Source organism: Diplotaxodon limnothrissa, linkage group LG23 (assembly GCF_057381915.1).
Source record: "Diplotaxodon limnothrissa isolate DT_005_m linkage group LG23, D_limnothrissa_male_GT1.1, whole genome shotgun sequence".
NCBI lineage: Eukaryota > Metazoa > Chordata > Actinopteri > Cichliformes > Cichlidae > Diplotaxodon > Diplotaxodon limnothrissa.
Genome location: NC_140617.1, coordinates 34,603,219 through 34,618,200, shown reverse-complemented (window position 1 = coordinate 34,618,200; position 14,982 = coordinate 34,603,219). Strand labels below are relative to the sequence as shown.

General features: G+C 40.5%; 1 protein-coding gene across 1 annotated transcript; it reads left to right on the top strand.

Moving 5' to 3' along the window:
• Nucleotides 1-4,561: 4,561 nt before the first annotated feature.
• On the top strand, nucleotides 4,562-13,587 carry LOC146608584 (carboxypeptidase O-like). The gene is made up of 9 exons (XM_085348415.1): nucleotides 4,562-4,695; nucleotides 6,019-6,058; nucleotides 7,617-7,718; nucleotides 7,799-7,903; nucleotides 8,398-8,514; nucleotides 8,772-8,865; nucleotides 12,365-12,567; nucleotides 13,145-13,229; nucleotides 13,322-13,587. The coding sequence occupies exons 1-9, from the start codon at nucleotides 4,628-4,630 to the stop codon at nucleotides 13,585-13,587; spliced, it is 1,080 nt and encodes a 359-aa protein (XP_085204541.1). The 5' UTR covers nucleotides 4,562-4,627.
• The last annotated feature ends 1,395 nt before the right edge of the window (nucleotides 13,588-14,982 follow it).

Below are 14,982 nucleotides of genomic sequence, written 5' to 3'. Positions count from 1 at the left end.
TCTCAGACGCTCTGTGAGGTTTTTGGGTCATGTCGTGGATGCTGGTGGTGTCTCGGTTGATCAGGATAAAGTGAGGGTTATCGCCAATTTTCAGAAGACTGACCTTATGGATGGTGACGGTTGCACCCCTTCTCAGAGGAAAGTGAGATCCTTCCTTGGCATGGTGATGTTTTACCAGCATTTTATTCCAGGGTGCTCTCGTATTGCGAAGCCACTCTTTGCTCTAACTGCCGGTCAGAAGAGGACTAAAGGCTGCCATGGGAGTCGGAAACCTGGAACTTTTCGCAAGCTCACCCCTCAAGATTGGACTCCTGCTTGTGAGAAAGCATTTGAGGGACTCAAAGGTGCACTCCTCAGCTGTGCGGTGCTGGCACATCCTGATTTTGAGAGGCCATTCATCCTTTCAACTGACGCTTCCATGGATGGGCTGGGTGCTGTCTTATCCCAGGTGCCAGCTGGTGAGGAGAGAGCAAGACCTATAGCCTTTGCTAGTAAGTCTCTCAGCCGCAGTCAGGCCAAATACCCAGCACACCGGCTCGAATTTTTGGCTCTGAAGTGGGCTGTGTGCGATAAGTTCAGCCACTGGCTCAAGGGTCATCGGTTCACTGTCTGGACTGATAACAATCCTCTCACATACATTCTGACTAAGCCAAAGCTGGATGCCTGTGAACAGCGTTGGGTCTCTAAGCTTGCACCATACTGCTTTGAGATCAAATATGTTCCTGGAAAGCTGAACATTGTGGCAGACACCCTGAGCAGGGAACCGTTTGTGAGGCCGTTGGCCCAGCGGCTCCTGTCGGAGCCCTACTTTGAGCTGCTAGAGCAAGTCAGTGGTGTGAAAGATGCCAGTGTCCAAGATGCCTTCCGTTTGACCTGTCAACCTCAATCGATACGCAGTGCTCCACCCTCTGCTGTGCTTGATGTGTCTCTGTCAACTGATGACGTGTCTTCTCTCATGTCTTCGCTCTGTGAGTGGGAGTCTGCTTCTCGCCAGCGTGCAACATCCCTCGCTGGTCACCTAACCTCCATCAGTCCACCTGACTGTGATGTTACTCATGCGCTGTCCCGTGCTGATCTCCTGTCTCATCAAACAGGGGATCCTGTGATCTCCAGAGTAGCCCGCTATGTTGAGCGTAAGCGCAGACCCTCCAGACGTGAGCGCTGTCATGAGAACCAACATACGTTGCGGCTCCTGAAACAATGGGATAAGCTCACATTCCTCAATGGTGTCCTCTACAGAGTCGTGAGGGACCCACTGACCAAACACAAGAGATTCCAGTTTGTGGTACCTGACTCCCTAAAACAAGTGGTGCTGTCTGGCATACACGACAATGCTGGTCATCAAGGTCAACCTCGCACACTCTCCTTGGCTCGTCAGCGTTTTTTCTGGTATGATATGGAGAAGGATGTGCGCGGTCATGTGAGAAATTGCCGCAGGTGTGTTCTCAGCAAGACCCCAGAGCCAGCAGCTAGGGCCCCGTTGGAAAGCATTAAGACCTGTGCTCCACTGGAACTTGTGTGCATTGACTTCTGGTCAGCTGAGGACAGCAACAACAAGTCTGTGGATGTCCTTGTGATTACTGACCACTTCACAAAATTAGCACATGCATTCCAATGCCAGGATCAGACAGCTAAGAGAGTCGCTAAAAAGCTCTGGGATGGATTCTTCTGTGTGTATGGCTTCCCTCAGCGCATTCACTCTGACCAGGGAGCTAGTTTTGAGAGTGAGCTGCTTGCAGAGCTTCTGGTTTTGGGTGGCGTTGCCAAATCCCACACTTCACCATACCACCCCATGGGTAATGGTACCACAGAGAGATTTAATCGCACCCTTGGAAACATGTTACGGTCCCTCCCCCCCAGATGTAAGCAGAAATGGCCGCAGATGATACAGTCCATGACGTTTGTGTATAACTGTACGGCACACGAGACCACCGGCTTTGCGCCATTCTACCTGATGTTTGGGAGGGTGCCAAGGTTGCCAGTTGACCTCATGTTTCGGGATGTCCTTCATGATGACACCATTTGTGACTATGATACCTATGTCAAGTCACTGATGGATGACCTGCGCTCTGCCATGCTCCGAGCCCAGGAACACAGCACAATGGAGCAGAGACACCAGTCTGACCAGTACAACAGAAAAGTGAAGGGTCTGCCTCTTTCACTAGGGGACCAGGTGTTGTTGGCAAACAAGGGAGTCAGAGGAAAAAGGAAGCTCTCTGACAAATGGGAACCTGTTGTGTACACGGTAGTTGACTTGGATCCTGCTCTTCACATCTGCCGTATCAGAGACAAAGAAGGTCATGAGCGTGTGGTGCATCGCAACCTGCTCCTTCAAGTTAACTTTTTGCCCTTGGACACAACACTGAATGACGATGCTGCACATCCTGCTGTGAGCGTTGTCAGTGGCCCCGCTGAGTCTGACCTGGATGGGTCTGTGACATCTTTTGGGGGCACAGGAGCTGTACCTCCTGCCACCTGGACTGTGGATTCCGTCTCCAGCATTGGCGAGTGTGATGACCGCACACTATCATGGATCCATCAGCAATCTGCCGCTGACCCGGTCGAAGATGGCGTTCATGGGACCCCTCCCATAATGGGTGTTTCTGATCTTGGTGGGCTGGCTGGTGATGGAGCCTCCCCAGGCTCCCCTGCTGCTTTCCCGTCCCACACTTTTCATTCTCTTGAACCCAAAAATGTGGACGTGGATCAAGGACTTACCACACGTTTTGGTAGAATCATTAAACCAGTTCGTCGCTTGATTGAATCAATGGCTCAACTTGAAACACTCCTTGGTGTTGAACCTGTTCAAGCAGCGGTTATTGATGTGTGAATTTGCTTATTTCTGTATGTTTTTCATTGCTATTGTTTTTGGAAAAGAATAATACAGGCACAGAGTTCATTGTATTTTGTCAGTCTGTGCAGTCTGATAGTGACGCCCATAGATATTATGGCCTGTTTTGTGTGGTGTAAATGGCACCTCATTTTGTCTATAGAAAGTCCTGGGATCTTGCTAGGCGCCGAGCAGGTCTCAGGTCTCTTATCCTCCTTGGAGGAAGCTATGTTGCTGATCTAATTCATTGTATATGCGATGTGAATTTGTTTGAGGCCACTGTATCTGTTATTGTGGGTTTATATATTTTTTTTTGGTGTACCCTTTAGGATTTTGTGTAATTCTTGGGGGGGTGAATGTAACAGAGTCATAAATAACATTGTTATAATTACACAAAATGTGTTCTAAACCGCCAAACTTCTCCTTTTATACCTGACTTTTAGGACCTCCAAGCCTGTAGTTGTGTTCATTATCAGTTAGAGCCCCTCCTCATTCTTTTCTTCTTCTTTGGTGCAATACTATAAATACAGTGTACCCCTTTTGCCTCTCCCCTTTTTCTACAATTCCCCTGTGGGAGAGGTGGGTGTCATTTCTTTCCAGCACCTTAGAGCACACATAATTCGTATTTAACCACCCTGATGTTTATGATTGCGATTTTAATTCAGTTATTGTCATTATTGAGCCTGTTTTTGTAAGATGTTATAAGTGTGTAGTATGTGTGTGTCATAAATGTGTTTTAGGCGCCATAAATGATAGCATGAATATGTATTCCTTGCTAGCTTGGGAGCTGTGGTGGGTTGAGCTAATCCTCTTCCCCACTGTCTGTATTTGGTCGTAGGAGCTGGAGTGGGCAAATTATTTACTTGGAGGTCTTTCTTTCTTTTACCTTTTTTATCAGGTATGTCAGATTTCATGTTGTTTTTGTTTTATCTTATGTCAAATATGTTACGTGTAAATGCATATTTTATGTTTAATGTAAAAATAAATGCCAGCCCCTTTTTCTACAATTCCCCTGTGGGAGAGGAGCTGGAGTGGGCAAATTATTTACTTGGAGGTCTTTCTTTCTTTTACCTTTTTTATCAGACACAACGCAGAATCACACCGGTTACACCTGCATGTTCTTGACAGACTGACCGCTGTCCAGTCCTGTTTGTGACTGGAAGAAAATCCCTGTTAACAGGGTAATGTGGTGTGATACTTACAGTTGTGTTTTTTAAAAGTTCATTATGACATTTCTGAAAAGACCTTTGCTCTTTTTTTTATCAGCTTGCAGCGTCTTTGCTGATTCCAGCTTTTCCAACAGACAGACTCAACTTAAAATATAAACCAATCATTGTTCATTCGTGAGTAAAGGACAAACTAGTTAATCAGTCACTCTGTGTCCTTTTCTGGAGGATCAGGAAGACTCTCTGCATCTCATTATTGCTTCTGTAAGAGGGTGAAGTCCATTTTATTCCATAATGTTTTGTGCACATATTTCACTCCATGTTTAATATTTTTTCCATGTTACTTCTGGAAAATATGTGCATAAAGTATAAAACTGAGAAAGAACGTGACAGCGGCTGATGGCAGCAAAACGTTTACACTGGAGTTAACAGTTTTTTTCGACTATGGTTTCATGCAGTTGATGATTTAAATGGATTACACATCCATAAAGGACTGTTAGTTCAGATCAATTATTAACAAGTGATAGTATGCTTACAGTGGTCTGTGTTGAAGGCAAATGTGCGTCTTTTTATAGGGCTTTCCTGCGACCAGTATAGCCGACTGTTACAAGGACTTTTTACTTTCACAAAGATGCTTATCTCTGTAAGGCTGAGCTTTGTGGTGCTGCTCTCAGCAGTGGGCACAGCAACAAAAGAGAGGTGAGTTTTCTTCATTAGATAAGTTTGATCATTTCTGTAAATAGATGAACTACCTTCAAAATATCAGTTACTGTACTTTCAGGTTTTTAGCAAAAAAAAAAAAAAATCCCTACTCGCCCCTGTGGACGGTCGATCCTTCAAGCTCAGGTCCTCTACCAGAGGCCTGGGAGCTTGAGGGTCCTGCGCAGTATCTTAGCATGCATATATATATATATATATATATATATATATATATATATATATATATATATATATATATATATATATATATATATATATATATACATACACAAAGGGTATACAAAGGGAACACAAAGGGCTTGCAAAAGGCCTAAAACATCAAAATGGGAAAGGTCACTAACGACCACAAGATAGTCTCATTGGTGCAACCTGCCAGCAATGCAGCTATCACCTGAGGGCTTGCTCTACCCCGGTCGTCCCAGATGCTCGTTGCTTTAAAAGAAACAAATCCACCCCAAATAAATATGAGCCCAACAGAACACTTATCGCATATAATTATTTTGAATTATGTTTGGTTTCGTAATGTCTCAAATGTGGGTGACGTAGTCCTGTTCTCTTGCCAAGCTTTATCAATCCATGAAGTCCAATGACACTCAAACTGCAGAGATGTCTTAAAGACAAACACCTGAATGAACTCTTTCCTGAATTTTCTGCTTCTGAAATCAGATAAAACTGAGGTTATTGTACTCGACCCCAAAAATCTTAGAAACATTGTCTAACCACACTGAATGGAATTACCATGAACTCCAGTAACACTGTGAGGAATCTTCTAGTGATCATTTATCGAGGATATATCATTCAATGCGCATAAACTGTATATAAAAATATGTAGGACCTGTTTTCTAGTGTTTATTTAAGGAGCTTGGAAAGAAAAGCTACGACTTCTTAAAATTTCTTGAAGACGTCAGATTCGAGGAGTTACCTCCTTTGCACAGTATCACCTTAAAGCACTTGTTGCAGGCTGGTGAGTTTGCATCTTTTGCTGTGAAGTACAGCCAGACTTTTGACCACTTCGCCTTGGGCATTTTTAATCTGTAGATCTGCTCTAAAAGAACGTCCGTACCTGGGCCCGCCTACTATCCTTGCAACGGTAAAATGATTGGCTAGAATCCAAACTGTATGACTTCTCAGGGAAAAAAAAAGCACCGAAATAAAGCACCGAAATGTGCGCTGCTTTTCGGTCTGGTTACTACCGTTTATGTCAGAGCCGGTACCATAATGGCACCGGATACCGGTACCTATCCCTAGGTATGATCCACTTCCACTGCTTCTCATGTTTCTCTTGTTTTTTATGTGCAACAGAGTGCAGTACGACCACTATAAATACCACCCTTTGACAGAGGTGAGGTGGCTGTTACACACACACACACACACACACACACACACACACACACACACACACACACTTATATATATATATATAATATCATTTTATTTCTATATACGTATATATTGCAATAAAAGTCTGAATATATTGAATGAAACCCGAATGAATGAAAGCTAACTACAGAGGCTCTGGTGCCACGCTGTGTTTTAGATGTGTATTATAGCATGTTATGTGCCCCCCCATATGTAAACAGGTAAGGCGCGTTCAAATAACAATAATAATAATAAGAAGAATAGTAATAACAACGATCACTGTTGTACTACTGGTGATGAAACTTAGTCAATAAATCAGTATATTCTTCATCAGACCAGATGTACAGATTTATTCCCAGTACTTATAACTAACTAAAGGTACTGAAAATATTGACTGCAATACACAACTTTGGCCAGACCTAGCCGTTGAGCAGGCTAGGGAGGGTCCAGCTTTACATTCTTATTTTTTAGTTCTTATTTTTGCATGTTTAGCACTTCCCTCAGTAAGGTAAACAAAAGGTTCAGTACATTCGGTCTTCCATGATTAAACAGCACCTAAATTTTGTTGTCTGCAGTACCATACTGTACCCTGTTACTGATATTAGTTTGTACATTACAAGCATTTCTATAGATTTATGTCTTCTTTACATAGGAATACTGATTCCCTGCTAACTTATTCACAGAGCTACTTCTTGCAGCAACATCGCATGCTATAACATTACACATCTAAAACACAAGATGGCGCCAGAGCTGCTGGAACATCAGTTTTCATTCAATATATTCAGACTTTCATTCAATATATTCAAGATTATAATAACTTCCTAAATGGCATATACAAACACAAACAGGCTTCTGTGTGTTCTCCAGGCTTCACCAAAGACATTTAAAGCTCTTCTTTGGATGTTGGTTGTCTTTTATTCCATCAAGATGATTCCACACTGCTTATATAAGTTTCAATTTCAGGGTCTGCGGACTAGTCCATGACTGATAGTGTTCTATTGTGTATTTGTCTATCCAGGTATGCTTGACTGCATTGGCACTGTGTTCGGGATTATTTGGGGGTTGAAAAATATCACCAATAACACTGGCTGAAATACAACTCCAAACCACAACAGAGGCTCCTTCACATTTTTCAGACAGTCCAGGACTGTTGTATCTCTCTCTTGACCTACTCTGTATAGATTGATGACTATTTGGCTTCAGCATTCCATAAGTTTAGTTTAAAACTGGTTCTTTGCTAATTTGTTTATTCTAGAGATGCAACACTGGTTTACCCTTTGAGTTAGGTGTCTTGTTATACTTGAATAATTTATAGTGGCTTAGACTGAAAATGAGTAAAAAAAAGAAACCATCATCCAAATGAAACTTTGAAAGACCTTTGGAAAGTCTGCAGAACTATTAGTCAAGATCACTCCAAAAGTTTCAAATAAACTCTTGAATCAAAATGTATGTATGATGGATGTGCAAATTCATGGATAAATAACCAGTGAAAATTTAGTAGAGTTTTGATATGCTGCCAATGTTGGTACTACACTTTGCAGATCACTAGCTGGATGGAACAGATGGTAAAGGATCACCCTGATGTTGTAACCGTGGTGAAATATGGAAAGACCTATGAAAGCAGGGATATTAGCTTGCTCAAGGTAAACAAAGTTTCAGATCACAAGCTGGCATATGCCAAACGGATACTGATGCACACGGATGTTTGATATTTGTTCTCCAGATTGGCCTGAATACTGGAAAGGAAAAGAAAGCTATCTGGATGGACTGTGGAATACATGCCAGAGAATGGATCGCTCCAGCCTTCTGCCAGTACTTTGTTAGAGAGGTAAGAGAGCTGCTGTCAATATACCTCCACCAGGACTCGTGGGACCCTTCTAGGGGTAAAGTTAATGCTAGGGGGTGTTGTTAGCCACATTTATTCTAGAAACAAGAACATTTCATTTTAAATAATGTCTTATACATTTTGGTATTACAGGTTTTCCAAACAGGCCAAGCTTCTTTCTACTTTTAAATGTTCTTTGAAATATTTGAAAAAAAATTAACAGATGAACATATGAACTTATAGTTTGGTCGCCAATGTGGATGTGGTGGACGTTATAGAGTGAAACAAAATAAAACACACACACACAAAAAGAGAGATGGAAAAGAAAGAGGAAAAAAGAGATTTACAACAAATCTCGTTATTCCATTTGTTGTCCTGATTGTTTTTTCTGTTGTGAGGAGAAAACATCCTGTCTGACAAAATGAATCTAATTTAATAACTAAATGTCCTCCAGTGTGTCAGCCTGCCCCTGATGTGTGTTCGTCTGTTCCAAACAGATTCTGCAGACATACAAAACAGATGCCAAAATGGAAGAGATGATGAAGAACGTGGACTTCTACGTCACTCCAGTGCTCAATATAGACGGCTACATCTACACGTGGGAAAATAAGACAGTCAGTCCTCGTATTTGATAGATATTTATCCAATTACATTTCTAGGGTTGTGCACTCAGGATCTCAAACCACAGATGAACAGGATATAATAGGATGATTATTGCTCAAAAACCTTCAAGTACAAAATAATTAAATCTTTTACAGTAAGACACATGGAATAATAATGAACAGCATCAATCACAGGAAGCATTTAATATCTACAAAAATGTTGTGCTGCCATTCTATTTATGACTGACTGAACATTTTGCTCCACTCAGACTCGACTGTGGAGGAAGAACAGGTCACCAGGTCCTGAGGACTGCAGCTGCTATGGCACCGATCTCAACCGCAACTTTGATGCCAACTGGGGAAGTGAGTGATGCAGCTGTTCTTACTTTGACTGGACCATTGAAACATCTTGATTCTTTTCTTTTTCAGCTATTTTTACTAATTTGCCGATATGTTTGGAATCACTGTCCTGTTGCATGACCCAATCTCATTCAAACTTTAGCTTTCAGATAGAGGTCTCATTTTCACTGTAGAATACTTTGGTATACAGGCGTGTATGGCTGACTCAACTCAAACCATCACCTCCCTGACCATGTAGTGAATTAGCTAAGATGACTACTTCTGGGAATATGGCAACACTTATGAATGTTTTCCACTTGAATAACCTTTCTCATTGTGTAATGGTGGATTTTAAATTATGTGGAAATGGCATTAAAGACCTGAGTAACACTCTGGGCAACTTTGGGCTGACTCAGCATGTAACAGAGGCCACACATAATAGAGGACACACTCTTGACCTACTGATCTCCAAAGGCCTGAGCATTTCAAAGGTTACTGTGTCTGATGTGGGCCTGTCTGATCATTACTGTGTTTTCTTTGAAAGTAAAATCTCAGCCCACACAAATATATCAACAACAGTGATCACAAAACGGTGTATAACTGAACACAGTAGTGAAATTTTTAACCAGGTCTTCCCATTAACACCTGACCTGTCCAGAGGGTCAGTCAATGAGCTCGTCAATAGCTTCAATGCTAACATGTTAAATGTAATGGACACTATTGCTCCCATTAAGGTGAAGGTTATCTCTGGAAGGAAAAAGTCTCCATGGAGAAACTCCACACTGGTGAAAAACGAAAAAAGAGAGTGTAGGAAAGCTGAGCGCAGATGGAGAAAAACAAACCTCCAGGTTCATTATGACATTTATAAAGAGAAACTTCACAATTATAATTTACAACTGAGGAGTGCAAGGAGGTCCTACTTCTCTGACATCATCACTAAAAACAGCCATAATGCTCGGGTCTTATTTTCTACAGTTGACAGGCTAACAAACCCTCCTGTGCCAGTGGCAGCTGAACTTCATTCAACCATGGCCTGCAATGACTTTGCCAAATTCTTCACAGACAAAATCCAAAAGATTAGACAAGCAATTGGTACATCAACAGCAGATTCAGGATATGTACTGTGTCCACCGAAAAACTGTTTAAACACCATGAAACAGTTTCACCCTATTAACAGCAAAGACCTGGAGGACATCTTAGGTAAACTGAACTCCTCCTCCTGCTGTTTAGATGTCCTGCCAACAAGTTTTTTCAAAAAGGTCTCAAAGACTTTAGAGTCAGACCTGTTACAGATCGTCAACTTTTCTTTATTATCAGTAATCAAACCTATACTGAAAAAGGACAATCTTGACAAGACACAAATGAACAACTACAGGCCGATCTCAAATCTCCCATTTTTAAGTAAGATCATTGAAAAAGCAGTTTCTCAACAGCTCAATTACTTCTTAAAACAGAATAATTACTACGATGCCTTCCAGTCAGGTTTTAGACAGAACCACAGCACTGAAACCGCTCTGACCAAAGTGTTTAATGACATTTGTCTGAATACAGACAGTGGAAAAATGTCAGTCTTAGTTTTACTGGATCTCAGTGCAGCATTTGATACAGTTGACCACAACATATTACTCAAACGACTGGAGAACTGGACAGGTCTTTCAGGAACTGTACTAAACTGGTTCAAAACATACTTAGAAAACAGGAAATACTTTGTATCAATAGGTAACTTCACATCTGAGCAGACAAGTATCACATGTGGAGTTCCCCAAGGTTCCATCTTGGGACCCCTTCTGTTTAACATTTACATGCTCCCACTGGCACAGATTATAAAGAACAACAAAATAAACTATCACAGCTATGCAGATGACACACAAATATATATCACAATGTCACCAGGAGACCAAGGCCCTGTACAGGCTCTTGGTAAATGCATTGAGGAAATCAATGACTGGTTGTGCCACAATTTTCTCCAGCTAAACAAAAACAAAACTGAGGTAATAGTCTTTGGCGCCAAAGAAAAACGATTACAGGTCACCAGAGAACTTCAATCTATACATCTAAAAACCACAAACCAGGCGAGAAATTTGGGTGTTGTGATGGATGCAGACCTAAACTTAGAAAAACACATTAAGACAATAACAAAATCAGCTTACTATCACCTCAAGAATATTTCAAGGATAAAAGATCTGATGTCTCAACAGGACCTGGAAAAACTAGTCCATGCATTCATCTTTAGTAGGCTTGATTACTGTAACAGCATCTTTACAGGTCTACCTAAAAAATTAGTCAGACAACTACAGCTCATTCAGAACTCTGCTGCTCGAGTCCTCACTAAGACCAAAAAAGTGGACCACATCAGTCCAGCTCTGAGGTCTTTACACTGGCTGCCTGTCCGTCAGAGGATAGACTTTAAAGTTCTGATGCTGGTCTATAAAGCTCTGAATGGTTTAGGACCAAAATACATCAATGACCTCCTAACCCAGTATGAACCTTCCAGATCCCTCAGGTCATCTGGATCCGGTCTTTTATCAGTTCCCAGAGTCAGAACCAGACACGGAGAAGCTGCATTCAGCTTTTATGCTCCTTATATCTGGAACAAACTCCCAGAAAGCCTCAGATCAGCTGAAACACTCAGTTTATTTAAATCCAGGTTGAAGACTCACCTGTTCTCAGCTGCATTTGAATAAAGCACCAAATCCACACTTTTAAGCTTAAATTTCAAAACTCACATTTAACTACTGATTTTATCTACTGTTCTGATTTTATCTGTTTTGATTTTATATACTGTTTTGTTTGTTTGTTTGTTTGTTAATTAGTTAGTTAGTTTATTTGCTTGTTTTAATCAATTTTAAATCATGCTTTTTATTTGTTTTTTGTTTCTAATGTCTCTGTAAAGCACTTTGAATCACCTTGTTGTTGAATTGTGCTATACAAATAAACTTGCCTTGCCTTGCCTTGCCTTATAACTTTTCTCAATAGATAGGAACAATTACTTCTCTAAGCTTATATCTTAGCATTTTGTTAACACACACATGAATGCTCCAGAAAACTTCCAAAACCTCTGCTTCTTTAGAGGTGCTTGCACTTGCTGATGATCAGTGTGAATTTGAATAGCAGGACCTTGGTGCTAGTTACCCTTCTAATTCCACAGAAGCAGTAAGGCATGCTTCTTTTTTTACACACTGCTTCTGCATTTTGGCTTATTTCTCATAAAATAAATAAAACGAATGTGTTGTGTATTGCTGTTCATCTGAGGTAGGTGAGACACTGTTTAACTACTTGTCTCTTTAAAAAAAAATGAGGTGGAAAAAGCCAATATGGTTTTTAATGTTCTGGACATTTTAATACAGGAGTCACACATGAAGCAGCCTTTAGTGGCTATTAGAGGAACTGCAGCTTTTGGCCAAATTTTACAACCTAACAGGTCACACTATGTAAAAAGGTTAACCTTTGTTAAAAGAATTTGAAAACAGAGGTATTATTGTTATATGTCTTTCATATCATCCTCCTTGGCCTCTATTCACAGCTATTGGGGTTTCATTTAACTGCTGCTCAAAATTCTACCCTGGAAGCAAAGCTATGTCTGAGCTCGAGACCAGGGCTGTAACTGACTTTGTAAGAAGCCGAAAGGACAGCTTCCTGTGTTTCCTCAACATCCACTCCTATGGCCAGATGCTCCTGATTCCCTATGGACACCCCAACTACACCGCTCCCAACTATGATGAACTGGTATTTATGCCAACAAATGCAATAATGCTTTTTTTTAAAAAAATTAACATACACACACATATGTATCTTTATAGCCTGACAATGACTAATCGTGCATGCATTTATATTAAAAAGGCAAACAGCCAGCAGAATGAGTAATTATTGTTAATTCATCTAGTAAAAGAGTAATAGATAAAAGTGGAATGGCAAACAGGTAAATGGACGTTCAATAATGACGATAACAAGATTCCACACAAACTATAGAGTTTAAAATATACATAAGGCCTAGTGCAATCATGTTTGAGTGTGCATGTGGACCAAAACACAGCAGGCAGGATGAAAACATAACCAGTGCCTTTAATAAGTATGTACAGAGCAGTCCAGAAATTCCAAAAAGCTAATCAGCTTTTTGGAATTTTTTGGAAGATGGAAAACTACTAAGACAACGGGATACTCAAGGAACTGATAACATTTAAATCTGTATTTATTGCCTACTGAAATCTCCATATCACCACTAAATTTTTCATACAGAACAAGAACAAGGTTGTCTGGATCCATATTTTATTGACTGTATGACAAGTTCTTTGTGATTCCTCAGATGATGGTTGGTCAGGGAGCAACAGAAGCAATGTGGAAGGTTCACCGAACAAACTACACTGTAGGAACCCCGCCCGATGTATTATGTGGGTTTATATATCAATTGCTAGCCAGTTAAATTTATTGCCAGTATCTCTGTGTTTTTAAAAAAATATAACTGCTGCTTTTCTTTCTCCAGACCCCATAACTGGTTCAGCCACTGACTGGGCTCGGATGCAGGGGATCCCTTTAACTTACATCTTTGAGCTGAGAGACAATGGGACATACAGGTTTGAGCTTCCTGAGGATCAGATCCAGCCTACATGCGAGGAGGCCTACAGAGGAGTTTTGTACATCATCACCTACGCCCACGACAAGACGTTTAACGGTGCTGTAGCCAACACTGCTGTGACCCTTTCCGGCATACTGTTGGCAGCAGGTGTCACTGGAGCCACCCTGAGATGAGAGCTGTTTGATTTCAGTCATTCTGCAATTTGTGGCACTTATATTTAGTTCTTCAAGTAATTTTTCAGAAATAGAGTTTTAAAGTTTCATTGCTTTCTAAAAAAGTGCAGTTGATGTACAACTCTTTGTACTCAAAAATTCTAATCCATGAAGTGTACTTGCAGAGCATCTCCTCAGCCACTGTACTTTTTCACATAGTTTAAAGAAAATGATTAGAAGTTATAGCAGTTTTAATTAGTTGCCAATACTTGGTGTGTTGAAATATTCCCAAGACTATCAGGACTTTTTTTTGTGTCCATCTAAGTCTTTTGAATGCCTTATATAAAAAGAATGTAAAACAAAATAAAACTACATAAAACTTATTTAACAACATTGATATTTACATGATATTTTCAGACAAAGGAGGGACATTTGAGACAACAACAGTTTTAAAACAGTGTGCCTGTAATTATTCTTGATGATGGATATTGTTTTATAAAATGACATATAGAAGATATACAATTAATCGACGTATATTAAGAGGCTCCAAGCTCTTTCTGTCTCCTTCATGCATGTATCATATGTTCTGTTCATTGAGGGACTAAGTCTAAAGGAATGCACAAATGATTAAAATAGACATTCTGTACTGAAAACAGATTTCAGGAGTGATGCAAGGGACAGATAACATAACCGTCAGCACAGTGACTGCAGATTTTTGTGTTTTCTTTTACATAAATACATTTTCTAACACGAAGTAAACAAAAGATAAATGAAGCATTCAAGTGAGTCAAAACTCTGCATAAAGTTTCCAGGGTGAGCATCCCTCTGGTCCCCACTTAATGCCCAACCTCCTAATGTGCAAACAAAACCTTCACCCATGGCTGAAGACAGTTACTAATTAATACGAATCTACAGCTACACTGTAAAAGCTAATTTGGCTTTATTTGAAATGTTCTCCCATTTTTGAGTTGATGAAACTGATTGTTGCTAAATAACTGAAGCTACTTTGTAGAGTAAACAAGGCCCACTTTAATGTGTGACTTCAGAGAATGTATTTGTACTGTGTGCATCGACTGCACTGTAGCGTTTCAGCTTTTTAAATGCATTTCCCTTCAACTTCCTATAGTGTGGAATTAAAGATTAAATATCATAGTTTATTCACTGAACAACAGAGTTTTTGCTCAAAATGTGTCATGTTTGATGTAAGCTGGTGGACTCAAAATGCACGACGATCATTCTGCTTGGAGCTTCAGTCACTGCTATCTCCATTAGCGATCATCCTCTTTTTGACTAAACCCTTTTTGACTAAACCCTTAGCTGGGCCTTTGTTTCTGATCAAAGACAAGACAACTCTCTCACGAGGTCTGGTTTCCTGCGCAGAAAGGAACAGAAGGTAAGTTAGAATCAGAGCCAAAG